This window comes from Notothenia coriiceps, unplaced genomic scaffold (assembly GCF_000735185.1).
Source record: "Notothenia coriiceps isolate Sejong01 unplaced genomic scaffold, NC01 NC01_scaffold00017382, whole genome shotgun sequence".
NCBI classification, from domain to species: domain Eukaryota; kingdom Metazoa; phylum Chordata; class Actinopteri; order Perciformes; family Nototheniidae; genus Notothenia; species Notothenia coriiceps.
In genome coordinates, this window is record NW_011350083.1 from 73,434 (window position 1) to 95,654 (window position 22,221).

The 22,221-nt window shown below is 37.3% G+C and overlaps 4 protein-coding genes across 6 annotated transcripts; 2 read left to right on the plus strand and 2 right to left on the minus strand.

Annotated features, from left to right (window-relative positions):
* Positions 1-6,111: 6,111 nt before the first annotated feature.
* Positions 6,112-8,895, plus strand: LOC104950301 (leucine-rich repeat LGI family member 2-like). The gene is made up of 7 exons (XM_010776802.1): positions 6,112-6,343; positions 6,502-6,573; positions 6,982-7,053; positions 7,284-7,355; positions 7,485-7,556; positions 8,239-8,408; positions 8,834-8,895. Exons 1-7 carry the CDS (start codon positions 6,168-6,170, stop codon positions 8,893-8,895), a joined length of 696 nt encoding a protein of 231 aa, XP_010775104.1. The 5' UTR covers positions 6,112-6,167.
* Positions 8,896-9,286: 391 nt separating this feature from the next.
* On the plus strand, positions 9,287-11,468 carry LOC104950296 (superoxide dismutase 3). The gene is made up of 2 exons (XM_010776796.1): positions 9,287-9,617; positions 10,090-11,468. Exons 1-2 carry the CDS (start codon positions 9,604-9,606, stop codon positions 10,721-10,723), a joined length of 648 nt encoding a protein of 215 aa, XP_010775098.1. The 5' UTR covers positions 9,287-9,603; the 3' UTR covers positions 10,724-11,468.
* Positions 11,469-11,570: 102 nt separating this feature from the next.
* LOC104950297 (coiled-coil domain-containing protein 149) lies at positions 11,571-18,590 on the minus strand. Of its 3 annotated transcripts, none has more exons than XM_010776797.1 (13): positions 18,350-18,590; positions 16,127-16,288; positions 15,940-15,978; positions 15,668-15,775; positions 15,335-15,451; positions 14,773-14,945; positions 14,502-14,574; positions 14,224-14,308; positions 13,928-14,075; positions 13,745-13,821; positions 13,584-13,619; positions 12,966-13,031; positions 11,571-12,870 (listed from the first exon to the last, which is right to left on the minus strand). In XM_010776797.1, the coding sequence occupies exons 1-13, from the start codon at positions 18,398-18,400 to the stop codon at positions 12,344-12,346; spliced, it is 1,662 nt and encodes a 553-aa protein (XP_010775099.1). In that variant the 5' UTR covers positions 18,401-18,590; the 3' UTR covers positions 11,571-12,343. The 3 variants fall into 3 exon arrangements, with proteins under 3 accessions (XP_010775099.1, XP_010775101.1, XP_010775100.1); XM_010776799.1 differs by lacking the exon at positions 18,350-18,590 and adding an exon at positions 18,001-18,061; XM_010776798.1 differs by lacking the exon at positions 13,584-13,619.
* Positions 18,591-20,488: 1,898 nt separating this feature from the next.
* Positions 20,489-22,218, minus strand: LOC104950299 (leucine-rich repeat LGI family member 2-like). The gene is made up of 2 exons (XM_010776800.1): positions 22,188-22,218; positions 20,489-21,633 (listed from the first exon to the last, which is right to left on the minus strand). The coding sequence occupies exons 1-2, from the start codon at positions 22,216-22,218 to the stop codon at positions 20,798-20,800; spliced, it is 867 nt and encodes a 288-aa protein (XP_010775102.1). The 3' UTR covers positions 20,489-20,797.
* Positions 22,219-22,221: the final 3 nt, after the last annotated feature.

Sequence of the window (22,221 nt, forward strand, 5' to 3'; positions counted from 1 at the left end):
CACACACACACACACACACACACATACACACACACACACACACACACACACACACACACACACACACACACACACTTAGCGCCCCTGCATACAGGTCAAATTGTTACTGTATATCAAGGACTGTGTGTGTGCACAGATTGGTCAATGTACTAAGCTACTTAATGTTGGCACTCATAATGTTTGTAGATGTGAGAATGTCATAGTGCTCTTCCCTCTCACAGCTGCCTTTCCTTGATTGAGAAAAATATTCCCCACCAGCCAGTCAGCTCAAAGAATTTACTACAAGTTCATGCAGTCATCTGTAGATTTTGTGTCTAATCTGTTGAGGATTTGTTCCTGCTACCACCATTGGGACACTTGGTCTCCCTTGCCAACAGTAAATAGATGGGTGTTTGATAATAATTTAGTTTGCAACAGGGACAATACTGATTAATGCTCTCACGCACAGTAATGATCCAGTTATTAAAGCACTGTCTAAGTGTTGGAGACACAAGTGTTGTTTCTGGACAGGGCCCCAGATTGGTGGTATGCAGCGGGGAGGGGTTGGGCTAACAGTTGCTGCGTGTGGAGGGCACACTGACAGCACTATCAAGGACAGAGGCCACCAGTATAAAGCCTTTGTCACCCTCAAATCCCACTTTTACCCTTTGTGTTAGCCTCTTAGAAGCAATCAGATTTTTTGTGCAGTGGTCGAAACAAACTGAATACATTTACTAGGGTACTGTACTATAACTTTATGTACGATTTTGAGGTACTAGTGCTTTATGTGTTGCCATTTTAAGCTACTTTATACTTTTTGTTTTGGATTAATTTGAAGGCTGTAGTCCCTTCATAAATTACATTTTTAATTTCTAACCTTTTTGGCTTGTGTCGCCTTACAAACAGGCAGTGTCTTGTTAGAAAAATGTTCAGAAAAGTCCAAGAAGAATTATACAATTTAAAGTTTTTCTCCCTTCTAATCATCCAATGGACCTCTCACATTTATCTTGCAACCCTTTCAAGCCGGTCCTTAGCTTTGGAAACTACTGAATTAAAATACTTAACAGTTTATGAAGTATTTAAAACTAGCTGCAGCTACAACAATAAAAAGCTACTTTGTATATCAACACATCATTATAGCAATATAATGATGTACTGTATAAGATATCGTGTTTTTCTGTAGAACACCGTATTTTATTTGGATACTTTAAGAGGCCTATTTAGCTGATGATCATCATTTACTAAAGTATGAGATGAATCCAGGACTTTTACCTGAGTTTTACTTGACTGAAGTGCAATATATTTAAAGGTTGGGTATAGGAAACATTTGATTCAATGATTGATGTCAGGCTGCGAGTATTTCAACAAATATAACAATACATCTTTCTAAAATACATTACTGAGGATTGGATAACTCTGTATGAGTGCCTCTGCGGCATTGCAAAGATAAACAGCAGTACTACTAAAGGTCATGGCTCAAGCTAAGGTTTCACATTAAAGAAATATATACCCATAATCGCTTTTAAATGACATACCAGTGCTGGCCTATTAATACATGTTTTACTCGGTTTTCATTTACTTTTCTCAGTCGAACGTTCAACTTTTTATAGCGATGATACAAGTGAAAATAAAACATGATTTCAATCAACATTTATTATTTTATAACCACCTCGTTTATATTATGGTGGACATTATTTCATAATAAATCTAATGTGGAAAATCAGTGCATGTATTTCCTTGAAGTGAGAGCCTTTTAAGATTGTATTATCTCCTTTCTGTGTCAAAACATGAACATACACCCAGGTTAAACTGACCTCCACAAAGCTGATACATTTAGGCAGCTATTTAAAAAGGGACAGCGCTCACGTTGAGATCAGTTTCTTACAGTGGCTACATTAAAACAGCAGGTGTTAAATCATGAGCACCATTAATCAATGACAAGAAGAGTCAGTGTGAAGACCTTTTCAACCCTCACTCCCTCCCTCAAACGCATCAGAGGTTGATACATCATACACAATTATGTACCTGCTCTAAAAATATACAAGGATAAGTTTAACAGTAACACAGCAAATCTTCCAGCGTTAACAAGTGTTGATTTTACAGTGACAGATTTTCAGGGTTGACAAGCGTTGGTCAGACAGTTATGCAGTCGCAGAGCAGACGTTCGTCTACATGGCGGCTCGAAAGCATTCAAAAAACTCTGATAGGTTCCACTTCAGGAGCCTGGAGTTTAACACTGGAAATGTTGTAGATTTTTGCAGTTTTTAAATTAAAAATGTTTTTCCAGACTCTCAACTCAGTAAGAGCTGACCAGATGGCAGACATCTTTAAAATCAAAAATGATCACAATATGGAAACTACATGTTTAAGCAAAAGGAATAAAATACAATAATAGGGGGAAAGAAATATAGAAATATTTTTGCAATTCCATCTCAATGTTGTATTGAGAATAATAAGTGGAAAGAAATGTTTGACAAATGTAATGGTCTTAAACTCATAGTTCTTTAAATGATTCCAATTTATTAAGCCAAATTCCCAATTGCACTTGAGTCTTTTTTTTTCTTTTGGGTGGAAACAGTATTCTAATAACTTTTGCTTCAGTAAAACAAACAATGTTCTTTTACCAGTAATTAAATTAAAATTGTTATTCAATATATAACGAATATTGTATATTATTCGATTTTATTTGCTGCAACTGAGATGTTATTACATCATCATTTATATTGTTATTATTACGCATTGTAAGCACGATTATACTGACTTCACAGATGTCTTTTGTTTTATTATGTATTGGTTTTGGTTGATGTGTGCCAGGAAATGGATGTACTTGTAGGAAAGTACAAGTACCTTTTAACTGGAAGAATATTGTAAATAGTGTGCTTAAGTTAATTAGTTACAATATATCAGCAGTCATTAAAAACTCATGCTGTGCAGCCAAATACTGTTCAAACCCACAACACTTTATTTTAAATTCAAAAATCGCACATAGACATTCATGATATGAGGAGTTGAAACAAGCTAAAAATAATGTATATCCGTGGATTATTGTAATTTCTCACAAATGAAGGTAGACATGTATGTCTAGGGGTTCATAATAATAATATAAAAAACTTTAATACAATGATGAGAGAACTAAAGTTAAAAAGATGATGGATTGCTCTGGATTTATATAATATTGCGAACACAGGCATGTTGAACATATCCCTAATTTCAGCTTGAAATGTTTGTGTTTCCCGTCCGATCGTGCCACCTAGCAGCGCTGGTGACTTTCTGAAACGACTCCTGACTCCTGAGGGAACTGGAGACGTTGCAGTGCCTGAACACCTGCTGTGAGGCAATACTCAGCAGCCAGACCTCTCCAGGTTTCCCCTCCTCTCAGGGGTCCCATGGTTCAAAGGGTTAAAAGGTCCTCTTTGGATTTGAAAGTGTCATAAGTGAGCTAGTTTACTGGATGTTAGGGATTAGAGGGTCACCCTAAACCTCTGATAATGACATTCCCCTTAAGGAGGATAAATGATCAGTGTGAATATTTAGGTCTCCTTCACTGACCCTCTGTTGAAGGATTCAGTTAGTTTGATAATGTTTACATATTAGAATTTCAAAGAAGCAACCCATTCTTATCAAATCATATCATAAAGAATGATAAAGGGAAACTTGCCAAATTGTTTAATGTAAGGTAATGTATATATTTGTTATAGACAGCAATATATCATGTCTGATCTACAATTGCCTCAAGGCACCACCAATTAAATGTGTAAAGCTCAGATAACTCAGACCACAAGCCACCCTTTGAAGAGGGTTTTTAAGTTATTATTGTTAATAAATAATGTCCCAATCAAATTAAAATGTCAGACTTGTTAGAAAGAAACAAATCTGTGAATTGTAATCGATGCATCATAAACGTTTATATTACTGAACAGATTCCGTTAACACCACCAGTAAGGCCTTGAATCTACCATCGGATGTCACTAAAATAAAATAACCGTACACCTTTTGATCTGTGCTGCAGCTGAAAGTACAGTATTTCGAAATATACAGAGGAAATATAACAATACTACATTGCATTCATACCACTAAGTTACTATGAATGTACCACTTCCGTTGAGACTGAGTATTGGTGTTGTACTAACAAACTGAATGGTAATGGGACAATTTTATTTATTATTAGGTAGCAGAATACACACACCCTAAAATCATGTCATTTATTTTTGTGGAACCTATCAGAGTTGTCATTTTTATGTGTGCTTGTCATATATTTACTTCTTTATGTATGTTATGTTTCAAATACAGTTTGGTATGCTCATACATTTTATACTCTTCATTGTCATTTTAGTTGCTTTTATAACTTCATCTACAACAAAAAGATGCAACAGAAATCACAGTCTTTCCTACTAAATGAATTGTTGGTGAAGATATTTGATCACAAGGAGACTTGTTTAAAGTGAATTTACTTGTACAGACGTCCAAAACTTGAGTAAAATGTCACAATATGGTGATGATTGTCTAGAAAGAAACAGCGAAGAGCTGTTTGCCGTGGCGTCCTCTGGTTTCAGCTTGCACGTGTCTTGAGTGTTTCAGAGATACTCTAGCCTAAAAACAGCAATGCTATGCAAAGCCGTCATGAATTATGCCAGCAATGGCAGACACGTACGGTTGCCCCCTTCTGGCAATGGGTATTTGGTTTCACTCATGCTCATAAACTACTGGTCCTCCAGCAAAGGTCAGCACCTTGTTAGGGCCTTCTGCGACATCTAACAACCCTATTGTTCGGAGAAAACCTCTTTCTATGAAAAATGCTGCTATCTGGCTGTTAAAGCAAACTTAATCACATTTATTTTAAAGCTTTAGGGTCATGATTGTGGATTGCAAATCCAATGAATAGGGTGAAATTAAGTGTGTCCTATTGTGATCTTGTAGTTTGTTTTAAACCATTCAATATAAACCCTTTTTTTATTGTTTACAATTTGTAAATAACAAAACAAAAATAACCTGAAAAGAGAAATTGGAGTGAAATAAGAACCCCAAGAAAAAGTTGTGTTCTTGTGTGTTTTTGTTCATCAATGTACATGTGTAGAAGGTAAGACCAAGACAGCAACAAAGAATCCTGCAGAAAGTATTACTAAATATTTAACTCACAAATCCCATATTTTATAGTTTGTAGGATTTGAAAAATATTCCTTTGAGGACACAATAATGGAGGAGCTAAAATCAATAAATGCTCCATGGATGATTTTCTTCTAGAAAACTAAACCTTTTCAAAATAATTGCATCATATTAAATCATATGAATAGATAAATATAGCAGCTTACTTTTTCTTTGAGTGACCAAATCTGTAAACTTGGTCAGACTTGGAGTTTGTCCCCCCTTTAGTTATCAATAGCCACCCTCTAGTGGTATAATCATGTAACAGCACTGCACCAGACATGAGTTAAATATACTGTATATCCTAATAATTACACTGAGCTGGACACGTATAACTGAAGCTTTGAGGAGAACAATTGACAAGGAGGAAGTTTTGGGCACATGTTTTGTGAGGTCATGTTTCATATAACTGGTGGCCTGCAGACTGCATTACTTGCATTTCCTCTTTATGGGGCTTTCTGTACTGATGAAGTCATCTGGTATAACTACGTGGTAAAGTCTGCATGTAAATGTATCAATGTGTTAATGCTGTCCATGGTGCTGAAATGTCCACATTTTCAAGGTTTCAAGTTGCAAGGCTTTTATTGTCATGTTTGCACAGTGTAGTTATGACAATGAAAATCTTAGGTCACAAGCTCCTCTAAAAGTGCAACACAATAAAACAGATAAAATAGTACAAGTAAATAAAATCAAATAGAATATAATAGACACAGAATATGATAGAAACTGTGCAGAATAGTATGCAAAGTTTAAAGCATTGTTATGATTTAGTATTGATATACCACCTTGAATATGAGTCATTGATTTTCCACTGAACACATTATTGCGTGTCTCAACACATTACCACAGTGATTACTGACGACTCAACGTTTCTGTCCCCCCCCCCCCCCCTCTGTCCGGGAGTGAGGTATCCTTCCGGGACGCTCTGTGTCAGCCTGTGTCAGGGTTTCCACCACTGCTGCATTTGGTTGTTGGCCAGGCGGGTAAAAGCTGCAGCTAGCACCGATCACTGCCTTATTTTATATTACTAATGTTCAAGAGGCAACATGACATCGTCTCAGCAGTGGCTACGGGTCTGTTTCTCGCTCCTGTGCATTTATGCAGCAGTTGAATCCAAACGGATTTTCAAATGTCCTTCAGGATGCACCTGCACCAAGGAGACCATCATCTGCGTCGGGACTTTACAGATCCCACGGACCATACCGAGTGAGATCAACTCCCTGTGAGTATCAGTGTTTGTGGATGATTTATTTGTTAAGCATAAAACAGCCAATGTTGCGTTCAAGGAGACAATTAACTTGCCACGCGGTGCTCCCCTGCAGAGTTGGCTCTCGGTGTGTCTGGTACAGACTTTGATTTGTGTTTGTTTACTCCCAACAGGAGCCTGGTTAATGGATCCATTTCTGAAATCACAGAGGGAATGTTTTCTCTAATGCCCTCTCTTCAGCTGCTGTAAGTGTAATGTTGTCACGTTATTGATTAGGCTACTTGATAATTCATGGCTATATCAGGGGTATATTTTAGAGACACTGCAACACACAGACACAAATAGATTATAGTCTAAGGATAGAGGGTGTCGTTTTTTCTCATACTGATATTCTGAACAATCTGTGCTATTGTATTAGCTGTAAAGCGTCTCTACTGTAGGCTATTTTTATTATATGTACAGCACTTTGGCTCGACCAAAAATCGTTTATAAATGTGCTATATAAATAATACTTGATTTAATTTGATTTGATTTGATAGTAGTGCTAACTTGTTTGATCTTTTTGTGTGTCATGGTTATTTGAAAACCAAGCAGAAGTTTTGGGAGTGTTATTGATTGGCTTACTCAATTGTTTGAGTGTTTTTCCTTTGCAGACTTTTAAATGCAAATTCTTTGACAACAATAAAAGATGATGCTTTCTCTGGCCTACCACATCTGGAATATTTGTGAGTATCGAATCTAATGCTTACTTAATGCATCATGTTAACTTACATCATGTTATTTGTTTTTCAGATATGTTTTGCCTTGCATATAAGTTAATTTAACTATATACTATCTTATTCTCCAAAACGTTATAACATCCATAATATTCTGACATGTCTATAATTATCTGAAATGATTGAATATGACATGTATTAACTTTAAGTGAAACCACATTGTTTGACTCACTGAACAGATTTATTGAAGGGAACACGATTGAAACCATCACCAAATATGCCTTTCGTGGTCTGCGAGATTTGACTCATCTGTAAGTCTGCAGTCATTTTCTGTACCACACATGCATAATCTGCAGCACCATCACCTTACTTTGACAGAGAAAGACTGAATACATTACATATTTGTTCATTTTTCTGGTCTCCTTGTGATTCTGGTTTAGATCGCTTGCCAATAACAAGATGAGGTTTCTGCCAAGGGATCTGTTTTTTGACTTGGATTCATTGCTGGAACTGTGAGTAAGCAGTTGTGGTGTCAGCAGTGTGTGTGTGTGTGTGTGTGTGTGTGTGTGTGTGTGTGTGTGTGTGTGTGTGTGTGTGTGTGTGTGTGTGTGTGTGTGTGTGTGTGTGTGTGTGTGTGTGTGTGTGTTTTGACTGCGTTGCTAAGTGAGGCTGACTCAGGCAGAGTTTGTGCTTGGCATCATTAAACCCCACAAGAATGATGATATGGATAGCATTATCGAGTTTCTTTGTTTGTTTCCTTTATACTGCATTATATTTTTAAGATTTTCTTTCTAGCTATTTTGTTACCTTTTTCAATTCATTTTAATAAATCGTTCTACAGTGAAATATAAAACCTATTTGAAACATAATATGTGGCTTAAATAATCTAGGTAAGGTCAATGGGTAAACATTCCAAAACACTTCATCATCAATCTGGACCAACTGCTGTACAGTATATGCTTGTTCTTGAAAATGCATTTAAAAGGTGCAAGGTTTATGTCCAGAAGCATGCAGCAATGCATTATCATGTTGAGCACCAAAAAGTGGGTTTGAATATTACTAAGTTTCATCACATGCAGAAACATCTTTAAGGACTTTACTTTCTCACGCCTTTGTGGCGCCTGAATACTTCTTCTTATGAATTTTAAGATATATTAAGTGTGTCCAAGCTGATTTCATCATGTCATACAACAGGGATCTGCGAGGAAACTCTTTCCAGTGTATTTGTGAGAACAAGTGGCTGATGATGTGGCTGAAAAACACCAACGCCACAGTGTCAGATGTCTTCTGTGCCGGCCCCAGTGACATGAAGGGCAAGCGGCTCAATGACCTTCCTATCCCACCGGGCGAGTGTATCTCCACAGGTAAAATTACACAAACGCCATCAAACGAATAATGAATAGGGACAGCTAAAGATACAATGTTAAAAAAAAGGTAAATAAAATCATTAAAACTGTTAAATAATTAAACAGGAGACTAGCATGCACTCAAAAACAAACAAGCAGATGTAATGCCTGTTTATATGTGCCTTCAAACAGACACAACACACACACACACACACACACACACACAATAAACAGGCATTACATCTGCTTGTTTGTTTTTGAGTGCATGCTAGTCTCNTCATGTTATGCTTTGTTATTATTATGCCTTAGTGCCATATTGGCCTAATTGTTTTGACTGCTATATTTTGTACAGCACTCTGTGCATTCGTGCTGGGAGGGGTGCTTTAGAAATAAACTTTTACTTACTTACTTACTTCTTCTGCGGGTGTTCTATCCACGCTCAGGCAGCCACCAGCTGCCTGCACTGTACAATCGCTGGAGGACTGGGCTGTCACTCAAAAACTGAGTAGCCAATGGGGACGCACCCCTGAAAGTCCCGCCCACCTGGGAGGTTTGTGTCAGAATCTCAAACAAAAAATGAGTGAGCGCAAAAGAGAAAGCTGCAGCCAGAGCAAAAGTCTGATCATTGAGAAAGAAGAAACAAGAACTGCAAACAAAAACCTATGTTAAAACAAAGAAAAAATACTTATAGTTTACATGATTACACAAATGATTTGTTTGCAACTTATAGTTTTATTTTTGAAATTTATTTTATTTTGCTTGACTCAATTTTTTTCTTCTTTTGAACTCATAGTTTTGCTTTATTCTGAGAAAGTGTTGCATTATCTTTATGATACAAAACTAATCCCATAGACGCCCGTGATGAGCTGATTATATGCAGCTGCTGAGAGAGTAGGCTATATAGACCCAGTCTTCCTGAAAGAACTTGCGCTGAACTTCATATCCACTATAAATACGAAGGACGAGTTTCTGTTCGAAGAAGGCAAGTTAGATTCAGCAGCACGTTTGGAAGAAGTTGCATTATGTCTGACTCGTGAAAAGACCGGTGCTCCACCCTCAGCAAACAGTAAACAACGCCTACTAGACAGCTTATACAAGATTTTTTTCTGAAACATTTTTGCGTTTGGGTTCGACAGGCTTCAACAGGGTACAGTGTATCATCAGTAAAGACCTTTCAACAAGTTGTCATTTTTGATGGGATTTGTTGCTTAACATGCGTCTACACGGGTAAGTCGATTTTAGGCTGCCTGAATTCTGCGTTTTGCTCTTAATTAACTCCATCTGCAGAGTAAAAGATTGCGACATTGTATTTATTTATCGTGTAGCCTACGCTTCATTTAGCTTATTTTTCTGATTCTATATCCTAAAGATATGACGATAATGTGACTGTTTTACTGAAACCACCCTATATTATATTGTTATTGTATTAAAAGTAGCTCAAACATTTCTGCAATATTAAAATCCTTCTGACATGTTGATGAATAACCCCATAATGTGAGTTTTTTTTACCTTGTTTTTTTCCCGAACGGCTTTGAATAATGCATTACTTTTACCAGGAACAGAGTAGGCCTAGTATACAAATGCTATACTTTAACTTAAATTAAGGAATCTAAATACAGCAATCAATGTTTATTGTTATGCAACACATGATGAGTTTATCCATTTGAGGCACTCTCCTAACGATTTTAACATTTTTCAGGTCAATGAATATACTAGGAGCAGCAGTGTTGGTTCTGCTGGCCGGCTGTCAGCAATGTGTCTCCACTGACACTCCACCAGAGGTCTGGCAGAACAATAGTACTCTGTACGCAGCCTGCAAAATGAGACCCAGCACCTCACTCCCTGAAGGCCTGCCAAAAGTGTACGGTCAGGTGCTGTTTAAGCAGGAATATCCTGAGGGGAAAGTCAAGGTGCTCCTTCATTTCAGTGGCTTCTCCAAAGACAGCGCCCCAGTGCCCAGAGCGGTGCACATCCATCAGTTTGGAGACCTGAGCCAGGGGTGTGACTCCACTGGAGGCCACTACAACCCACACAGCGTATATCACCCAGGCCACCCTGGGGACTTCGGTAACTTTGTGGCTCAGAAAGGAAAAATCAATACGATGATAGAGTCTGAAGCCACGCTGTTCACAGGGCTGTCTGTGATTGGAAGAGCCGTGGTGATCCATGAGAGGAAGGACGACTTGGGGAGTGGGGGAGACGCTGGGAGCCTGCTGAGTGGAAACGCAGGCCGGAGGCTTGGCTGCTGCATCATTGGGATTTGTCCCCCCAGCCTCTGGAATAGGAAGTATGAGGTGTATAACAAACGTAAGCTTGTGGATGCTGGCATGTAGGGCAATTAAAGAGATGTGTCCTTGATTAAATCATTGATTGGATCCATTGTATCCCGTGTGTGGCTTACCAAAAATGGTGGGAAAGTGTCTTGAGAATTCAACTGCTCCAAAAATAAAATAAATGCTTCCTGCCTTTAATCCTTTTCCTTAAACACCATCGGTTTATGACCAAAGTAGCGACACTACCCGAGCTAAGAAGGTTAACATGGTATTCATTACAAATGCATTCATTTGCATGTGAATGTCATTTCAAATATATTATCACGCTTACAAAAACCTCCATTACATCCGTGCAGTGCAGGTTTCTATATTATATACTTAAAACATGTTTTTATTCAGTTAAATCATTTATTTTGCAGAAATAAATCCATGTTGTGCACATTCAACACATACACATATGGTTTTGTGGTATTTCTTTCTGATGAGTTAATACTTTTTGCTACAAAACATGACCAAAATGTCAGTGCTGGTAATGTTGTGGGTTCTTTGTGTAACAGACTAGTTAGTTCACTAAATGTTATCTTAACTACATTTATGTTCAAAGTCAACAGTCCTTAGTAGTGTCCTGCAGCATGTTATATAGCTGTGATACATTTGTTTTTGTGATTACAAAAAAATAACTTTTGTGAAAGTGTTTAGCAAAAAAGCAAAATATCCCACATGTTATCATTTAGGATAATAAATGAAGTGTTTTGGAAATGTTTGCATTGTTTTTTAAGAAAATAAATAAAGTTGCTGCTTAAGCTAAATATCTGGCTGATTTATTTGTTGTAGAGATCTTTAACATGGTTTCCTAAATGTGGAGGCAGAAGCATGGGCGGAGGTAGAAAGATAAAGGAGAAATCCTAAGCAACAACACCTCTTTAAGTTCATGTCAAATTCAATTACACATGTCCCTTTATTTTTTTGTTAGTTCTATAGAAAACCTAAATCAGTGTCTTATTCCAGAGTCAACATTAGACATGTTATTAAAATGACATTCTCCTTCAATGTTGGGTTCATATTCATTCTTAAGTAAATCTCAAAGACTGACATTTTGTGTCAATGCAGAGAAATCTAAATCACCCCACCTGGTCAAACTTTATGAAACACAAATTCGACAGCCCTTTTTTGCTACTTTTTAAATGAACTTGAATCATAGTTCCTCCCGCTCTGATACAAACGCATTATAAAGCTTCAAACTTTCTGGCTAAGGTTTGGGTTTCCTGTTTTAGGAAGGAAGCTAATCTCTGCCAAAATGAGCTCCAAAAAAGTTTTGGAGGCTGTTATAGCAGCGTATTGTTCAACAATCACATGTGGGTGTTACACTCAGGTTTCAACATTCTTTGGACCATTTATACATAAGACTCAAAACAGATCAAATGAAAGCATAAATAACATTGTTGGTTACTGACAGTGGACATATAGATATTTGTTTGGTTTCTCAGGAGGCATTCCCGTTCCTCTGACAGGGATATATTCATTTTTCTACTGTCAGTCAATCGTAACAACTCAGGTGTGTTTCATTATTCATAACAATGAATCAAGTAGCATTAATAATGTTCAAATGTATCAATTATCCTCATGTTTCTGAGGATTTCTCCTGATGCTCTGCACCACGAGAGTGGCTCATGGAACACTTCACATTTCCTGACTTACACAAACATCTGTCTCCCCTGTAAGCTCTGTCTCCTGGTTTGACTGGACGTCCTCCTGCTCTTCTTCAGCAGGTGACATTGTGCTATTGATGTTTTCCTGTATCAAAATACACTCGGTTTCAACATTTTCAGTGCATTCCTCTGACTCTTCCTCACTTTCTCCTGTGGGGTCAGAGTTCTCTAAAGTTTGCTGTATGTGGCAGAGGTCTGACGGATGTTGTGTTGGAGAGGAAACACTCTCACACTCCACTTCTCTTGACTGCTGAATGGTTAAATCCGTTGTGACCTGTGATTGGCCGATGTCAGAACACTCCTCACTGTCTGGTGTTTGTGTCTGAGGGCTGGCTGGCTCTTCCTCGGCAGGTTGGCACGTTTCCTCGCTGGACGCCGATGGTGTCTCCACGAGAGGCTCCTTTCCATTACCTGACACAGCAGGGGGTTCACTCTCTTGGATGGAGATTTCTGTGGAGCTCTGCTGATCCACGGCTATTTCTTCTGACACTTCATCACCTATATGAATAGAAGATTTAAGAAATGTAATCTCCGCTACACAGAACCATAGATGGCGTACACTGAGAGAAGTTTAGGGCACATTTATCCCTCACCTTCCTTTCCAGGAGACTCTGTTGGCTCTGCCTGCTGAGTGTTCAGGATGATGGTTTCTTTTCCTCCTATTATGACAAAATATAATTCAAAGTAAGCCTTAATAAAAGTATGAGACATCCAGAAAGCTGTATGCAGTGGTGGAAAATGACTAAGTCCATTTACTTTACTTATGTCCAATTTTTTATTATTTTACTGCATGAACAATTCTACTCCACTAGTCAACAAATGTACTTAGATTTATTTAATAAGTTAAGTTAGTGCTAATAATGCAATATATTAAAAACACCATATAATGTATCGAATTGAATAACAATTACTTGGTGATATTTATAAGTTATTCAGCAGTATTATATATAATGCATCAACAATTATTTTGGTACTTTAAGTATATTTTGATGCTAATACTTTTGAATTCAGAATTGCTACTTGCAATAAACAATTGTTCTACATGTTCATTTGCTATTTCTATTAAAACATCGAGTATGAGTTCCAACAATGCTTGTCACTGTTGTATTGAATAGAAAAGAGTACATTTAATTTGGGAAAGTATGAGAAGTTATTGAAGAACATGAAGTTTGCATGTTAAAAAGTATTAAGAGAAAGTGAGAGAAACGTACTTCCATAAATCCCCAGAGACACATTATAAGTCAGGCCTTCAGGAATCAAGAAGCAAAGGACAGAAGGAAGGATAAGGCATGTCAATTATTGTAAAAAGCAAGTAGAATACACATTTCAATGAAGCACATTAGTTCCAGTATATTAAGACAATGGTGTTCACCTGGCAGGCTCCATAATCCAGACATTTCTAATGATTTTAGTTTCTTCTCCAGCTCTGCTACTCGGTTTCCCAGAATCCTAACAACAAAAAGGAACAAAAACAAAGATATTTTCATGTTTTCTTCCGGCCTTATTGATAGAGATGACTGTGTATATAGAGGGTGTTAGGTACGAGATTGAGTACTTGTTGATTTGGCGTTGGTGCTGAATCACCATGTTCTTCTCGTGGATGGTTTCCAGCAGAGCTGTGGCGAGGGACTTGAGGTCTGAGATGGACTGAGGAGTCACCGGCAAACTGCAGCCGTTTTCTTCAGACAGTAATAATTCCTTCACTGCACACACATAATTATTCTCAGTTAAACTACAGTCACCACGTAAGGCTTTCTACAAATTAAGGGTTTCTAAAACTGCATTTTCCTTCAAAGCTTGTGTAAATGTCTACATGTGCATTTAGTTTTAAAAATATCTGATCCTTCTGACCTTGTTTAGCAGAGAGCACCCCAGTCAGCGCACTACTGTTAGGTTTCCCACAGATTTTAGAGGTTTTCCTGCAGTCCAGCGCACTCTGAAATCAGAGAAAATGATTAGGCATGAGAGGTTTGTGATCTGAGAGAAAGGTAGTTTGAAAAAAAAAAAGGAAATTCACATTTAACATTTGCAAAAAGTGAAATGGTTTCATTTAATTAATAAGTAGTTAAAAATACTGTAAGAGTAAGATATTTAACAAATAAGAAAATCACAATAAAATATGTAGCTACCTTGTACTTCACCAGGTTTGATTTGAGCAAGTGGATTTCTTCTTGAAGTTGACAGAAACGCTCATGCAAATACCTGGGATATAATTATAATAATAATTATAATATTAGAAGCCAATCAATAAATGTACATTCACATTTTATCATCATCTTTTTGAATTTACCAGCTGATTAAACATAAATATATAATCCAAAGTTATAGATTGACCCTTAAACTGTGAAATAACTGTTGCAGACACACAAACAGTGACATTTTTATTTGAAAGAAACAAACCTGTTCTCCATGCAGAGTGCATCGACGTCTAAAATGCGTATCTCATCGTTGCCCAGGATGTGGTTGATCTCCGCATTGAGCCGATGAGCCTTCTGCTGAAACACGTCCCGCTCCGCTCGAACGTCCTGAAGCTCGTCTGTGAGCGACTTCACGCTGTGCTCCAGGACCTCGTTCTGCAGACACACAAAACATACCAATACATTTGTGATACACTGTAAGTTCACCTCTCTAAGAAAGCCTCCTATAGTTGGATAGTGTTAATAAGAAAAACTAACTATGTCAGGTTGGACTACATTTAAATCTAATAACAAAGTTGTTGACATTAGGATGTCTTTTTGCTTTGAATAAGTTTAACCAGGTCATAAATACAATATCTCTTTGTACTTACATACTGTTACAAAACTAATGTTCATATTTTAAATGAAGGATTTTAAGAACATTTTTACAAGGACTACTTCTGTTAAATGTCATGATGCGTTCACCGAAAAGCCATTAACTGAAAGTCACCTTCATAATCTAAATTATTGCATTAAAACAAATGAACAGGAAGCAGCCTTCTCACCTGCTCTCCGGCTCTTTCTAACTGTCGGACCAGATCCTCTCGCTCATGAGCAGGAAAGTGTCGAGTGCCGACCTCCTCGTCTCCAAGCCTCTGTTTGGTGATGGTCATTCGTAAAAGCTGTTGGGAGAGAGGTACATCGTTTTGTATTTTGCACAGTTTTCCAGTTTTCTGCTTTATTTAATCTGATAAACCTCTTTTTCTGCATGAACCTTTATGCCGACTCAAATCAGATACATTCTTAACTATAAATGTTGGTAATATATGCGAGACCGAAAAAGAGAACTATTCATATTTAATTGTATTGCAATGTCCAGTATGTTGAACAGTGTTTACCTTGTTGTCACCTTGAGCTTCCACCAGGCGTTGTTTGAGCTCCTTCACCTCCTCAGAAAGTTCACTGCTCTTTTCTCTGGAGTCCCTCAGTAGCTGGGCTAAATTCACCTGAAGAGGACATGAAGATACGATCACTACCACTACACAGACTTATAATTGGTCTGTTACATTAATATATCCACAATAAACAATTGTGATGTAAGCTGTACAGAACAATAATTTTATGTTAATAGCCATTTCAGCCATTTGGAGTATATGTCAAAATCACTTACTTGATTCCTTTTCTCAGGAGGCAGAGTGGGATCTCCATCCTGTTAGTAATAAAAAGAAAGGAATGGTCATTTAATGCAAATTGTAGAACATTTGTTTTGGACAAATATATTTTCTGTTCTGCCATTTATTCTGCCTAATTTTTTTACGATGATGATGTATTGTTACGTCTTTACAATTGTTGCTTACAATGAGCTCTCTGTACTTCTTCTTGAGTCCTTGGTGTCTCTCCCGCAGCTGGTTGGCCATCAGCTGGTACTGATCCCTCTCCTGCTGGCAGGTGTCCAGCTCCTTCGACAGAATCAGGAGGGCTTCCTTCTTACTCTCCAACTTCCGCTTACAAACGAGGAACTGCGTGTAAGAAAAAATGTTTTAAGAGAAAGTTAAATAAATGTGTTACATGCATACTGAATCATACTGGCTAGGTAGGCAGTGTCATCTTTCAAAAGCCAGCAACGTAATATTATTGCTTATAAGAAAAGAAACTGAAGCAGTGCAGCCAATACTCAAGATATTGCATATTAAAATAACCACATGAGAACTTCTGATGTTGATTTCTGTCATGACATCTGTTTAGGTTAGAAATTCCCCTTTTTAGGGCTGTAAATTATGATTATTTTCATTATTGATACATCTGCTGTTATGTTTTTGGTTAATAGAGTCAATATCACGATAAAGTAACTTTGGTGTCCCCATCAGAATCACTCAGTTATCATGAAAATGTAGCAGAATAATGAAACTCTGAGGTCTTATTATAAAAGGCCAAACATTTACACACATATCAGTACAATGATAAGTCTCTTGAAATGTGTTTCCTTCATTTTATACCTTATTTTTTCATTGGATGTACGTGATTTTGGCATGTCCCACACATTGCTCTGCTAACTACAGTGTGTGTAATACATGATAAATGATACTACATTTTTTAAATAATTATATGGTTTTATTGTCCACAACGAGTTATTTGATAAAAACGAGTCATTTTGATCATGTATATTCTATTTTCATAATAATATTGAACATTTTTCATGTGTCCCTGACATTTGCTGTCCACCCTGTCATTAAGGGGTAACTGCCTCATAAAAAACATCTGATGTATTCAGTGACATTACTACCACCATTTTGTCTTTCCTCAATGGAGGCTGAGACATTGGCTAGTTGCAGAGTAAGTATTTCAATTTATATTTCGTAATTTTAAATCATATTATGTGTGTGGTTGGATGTTGTCAATCTTAAAATGTCCACTCTGTCATAGTGAAATGTCAATTAATATAAAAACCTTTCAGAAATTCGAAATATATTTGTTAAATACAGTCAAGCCAAAAATGTCCACCCTGTCATTGTCCACCCTGTCAGCAAGCCTTCCATGACAGGGTGGACATGGTACAAATAGTTTGCCATAATTTCAATATTATCCAAATACTTTTTCCTTTAACTGAAATATATTGTTGAGAAAGGGACTTAATAGCTTTCTGAAAATATACATTTTATAATCACTATTACAATGTATTTACTCTACTTTGAATTTGTCCATGTCAGGGTGGATAAATGTTTGCTGTTTACATGTACATTGTCTGCCTGCAGTTCATTTATAAAAAATGTGGGAGCTTGACCAACATCCATTTCTAACAGCGTAACACATTATTACAATTAATATGAAGTTCAATGGAAATCTCAGCTTTCTTTTGGAAATGGGGAAGTCTCAAATGCACCTTATGGTGATATTGACTCCAATTAAAAAGAAAATACAGAAAAATGCACAACAAAATTTCCCGAAACCCAGAGATTTTGTATTTCCAATCATATAAAAGGAGCAGGAACAGATCTTTTTATTTTTGCTCAATAAATGATCCATCAATTATCAGGCTTGTTTTCTATACATTTTCTGTCAATTAACTAATGGATTTATTAGACCTGCACTTGCTAAAGTGTTGAAACATTCTGCTATATAAATATGGCTTATAATTTGTAATGTTGTTAGTCATACCAGACAGTAAGATTTGCTTCTACAATTTACTGGATCTGACTATAAGACATGTACATAAGGGGGATCATAAACTCACCACGAGCTGTCATCTAAATGTATTGATTGTGACAGATTAGCCGTAGTGAAAAGTAAATACACCTGCAGGCTGTAGTTACATGTCATCATCTCTGTATGGCATCAGGATCTGCATGTATAAAAGGAAAACACAGATCTACTTCCTTGCACAGGCAGAGATGTAATCCTCTTTACTCCGTTAATCTAAACGACATCTTCACCTGGCTGGGGATACAAACAGGAGGCGAAACACCGCATTTAAAGAATGTGAAACGACACAAATGAAGCCCTAATGAAATAGTTTGCGGCACGAACACTGGTGGAGGTTACGAGTGTATCTGTCACGCTCCTCTCTGCGGATTTCTCCTCACCTCGTTCACCAGACCCTGCCAGTCGCTCTCGCTCCTCCTGCTCGGATCCATCTCTCTCCGCACTGCAGGGAAAAAATATATAGTAATGACGCAAGGTGAGTTTCAAAACAGCATCACTGGGTTGTGATCGGATTTAAAGACGCATCAAAACCGTGGATTAACTGATCGAGGAACAGGAGCTGTATCACTTCCGGACGTCACTGACGTGAGAGATGCGTCACGACGCATTTGGAAACCCTCGTAAAAATAGGAACTAACCGTTAATAGTGGACAAGTAGCTTTGTATGGAGACCTTTATATATACAGTCTATGATGGAGACCTACATTGGTAAACAACGATTTAGCTTTAAATACATGAAAGAGGCCAACATGAGGTTAGTATTCCTATGATAAATAATTATAAAAATATATGATTTGAGCTGCTTATAAGCTTATACAATATAATGTCAAAAATATCTTTATTTATCCACTGACTTAAATCAAATATGCATCTTAATGAAAATGTTCATGTCCTTATATATACAAATTGAAGTATAGGTAACTGTATTTTTATTTTGTGCAAATCAATGGAAAAAAAATCGATATTGGATAAAGAAAAGTAAACATGGAGTTTCCTGGCAGCAGAACGATAAAGTCTGGAGAGCAGGGATCTGACAAGATGGTTTATCTCAAGAGGCTTTTAAAAGCTGCATCAATCACATCAAAGCCTCATGACTGAAAGACAATAACACTATATGATGATGATGATGATGATGATGATGATGATGATGATGATGATGATGATGATGATGATGATGATGATGATGATGATGATGATGATGCTTGCTTTGTCTTCCTGTTCTTTTCAATAACCATATGATTGTGTTGTTTGTCCTCTGCTGCAGTTAAAAGGAAATGCTGTCTCAGATGCCAGATGCCCTATCAATTTCAAACGTGCTAACTGAGGCACTTTGTCTCTGCTTTATGGACACAATGCACAGTCTGTGCATCTGCAAGAATGGAGGACAGAGTGCAATACAGATGAGTACAATACATGTAGTTAAATGCTCTTTAATGCATTTACACAAACACATTCTTACAAGACTGAAGGCTGTCAGTGAAGCGTTATAGCTCTATAGAGTCAAAAATAAATATATACTCAGGAATATTACAGAAACATAGAAAGGCAATTTTTTTTTTAAAGAAATCTGAAATGCTAACAAAATATTGCTTATGCTAGATCTTGGAAGCATTTTGATTTAAGATGATGTGACCAGGGCCTAATTTGAACATCATGCCATTGTAATGTCCAATATTTATATTCGAAACCAAACTGACTGTAATTAAATCTGTACAATAAATGAAAAATATCAAAGGATCATGAAATACAAAGCAAACATGTGTGTCTTAAGACCATGTAAATGTCATTTCAAGTCACATAGCAGCACACAATTAACCTCAAGATTGTTATTTAGAGCAACAGTCAGTATTTTACATTTTGCATAGTAATAAGAGAAAATTACATTTATTTCTGACACCAATCAGGCACTCTGTTAATAATGTAGCTTGTTATGATTGCAGTGCAGTTAGGCGTTAGTCTTATAATATAAAGCTAATACATTCAGCTGCGTTACTGGGGATAATGTCACCAAGAAAACCTCTGTTTCATGCACATTTTAATCATGACAGTAAGTAGTTGTTCATTTTGTCCAGTTATCACTTCAGATACACAGTTCTGTGCATTTTAGTGTTACATTTGACTTTTTGCTTGCAGTGGTTGGGCCTGGTGTCTGAAACAATCACTGCTTTCCAACCTTATTTTAGCTTCCCAACACAACCATATATTCATGTGTACAACCATGTGGTACACCATGCATACCTTCTCAAAGTGTGTGACATCATCCCTATTTTCAAACCATTATCACATCTTGACCCTCTCTATGACAGAAGACTTTTCAAATGTGACCTTACGTAAGAGCTATTAACAGCTTTTCCAGCATACCAACACCTTGAAAGGTGCAGCGCCATAGGCAAAATAGTTACTATTTCTGGCTTCTCACTTTAAATAAGCACCAACCTAACAGGTGCAACATTAGATTATCATATATAATGCTATGTCTATGCATTTTTTATATCCCTAAAGTTTTCCTACTACCTGTGTGGGGTGGCCAAACTAAAGCTATGCCCATAATAGACACCTTTTAACATAATATGTAGTTTGCCACAACAATATCTTCATGCTGGTTTCATTTCAAAAGTTGAAAGGCCATCTTTAATGCCCTTAGTTAATGTTTACTGAGGACCTAACGTACCTCCAGAATTGCTAGAAAGTCATATGAGTTACAGGAACCTGGCAAAGATGTTATAATGTTACATAATGTTTCATCAATATACAGCATTTGAGACTGCTTTTTAGCGTTTATGGAACAATTATTCCGATAAAGTGATTAGTCATTATCTTTGCAAGGTTTATAAGCTTAAGTCTACCATTACATTCTCAAAAACCATAGATTTGCCCTTGAGGCTGGAGGAGAAGATGAAATGCCTCCGCTCGGTGGTTAGTACTATAAATGAGCGGGGCGACTGTACATAAATGTCCTTGAACTTGTTGAAGGTTTTGGTCTCCGCATCCCAGAGGTAGATTTGTGTGAAAGAGTAATCGCTGCCCAGAGCAAGGTAATGCTTGTCAGAGATTATGAAAGGCTGGAGGATCATCGCTCCTCGAGAAGGAAGAGCCTGCACATCAGTGAACTGCTTGTTGGTCCACTTCAGGACTTTTGAGTCACCGATGTAGCAAGTCATGGCCAGATACAAGTCCTTGTCTATCCGGAAGGCTTTGACTGCCACCACGTCGTCAACATTTGTGATTTCCCCGTGAAATATGAACTTCAGGGTGCTCTTGTTCCAAAGGTAGATGACAGGTGGCTGAGAGCGGCTGGTTAGGATGAGGTAGGACTTCCCGTCCCATTCGACAAACTCAGCATCTGTATCACGAAACCACTCGTGGAGAAACTGGTAGGAGAAGAAACCCGTTTCATTGCGGTCTGGTTGGTCGGTCCACTTGTACAGAGTAGACATTCCTGCCTTGGAGCTGTCCACGATCACAAAGTACCAGTCTCCGTCCATTTGGAAGACCTCAATATCGTTTGGCTTGGAAATGTTAAAGACCTCAATGGTTTGAAACTTTGTGAACTTGTTTTGACGATCGTCAAACTTGTAAATATGGGAGCCGCCAAAGAGCTGGGTAACAATTACTAAGACATGGTTGTCAATCAGGACAGACTTGCATCCAACAACAGACTTTCCTGTGAGGATGAAAAAGATGTGTGGTATTAAAACACAGACAATTACATCAAAGTTGATCATCTATCTACCCTTAATCAACAATTTCATTATAAAGCTGTTCTCTTCAATTATTTTCTATTTTTGATATTGTCAAATTAGCTGTGCATTATCTGTGGCTCTAGGTCCAAAGCCCACTGGTTCTAAAAAAAATAACATAACAAACAAAAATAACAAACATTTTAACAAACATTTCTCAAACAGGATTGCATTTTGAAATGGTTGGGAAATGTTTGTAGCTGTGCATCGACACATATTTGGTGATCTGGACAGTATTTACAGCACCAGGACACTGTTTGTGGGATTAATAAAAAAATAAACGATAGTGTCCATGTTCATTGAAATAAAGTAACCTGTCAGATGGGGTCAAATGTGTTTTAGCTGCATTACTTGTTTCTAGGACCAATTCTTTGTTGGTTTTGGCCTTTTCATGAGATTTTCTGACTGTAAGAAAATACATGAATATCACTGGACTCATCCTTTAAAAAATAAAGACTTTTGGTGAATGTTATCAAACCTGTTATATTGTCAAATTTCCTGAAATTCATTTC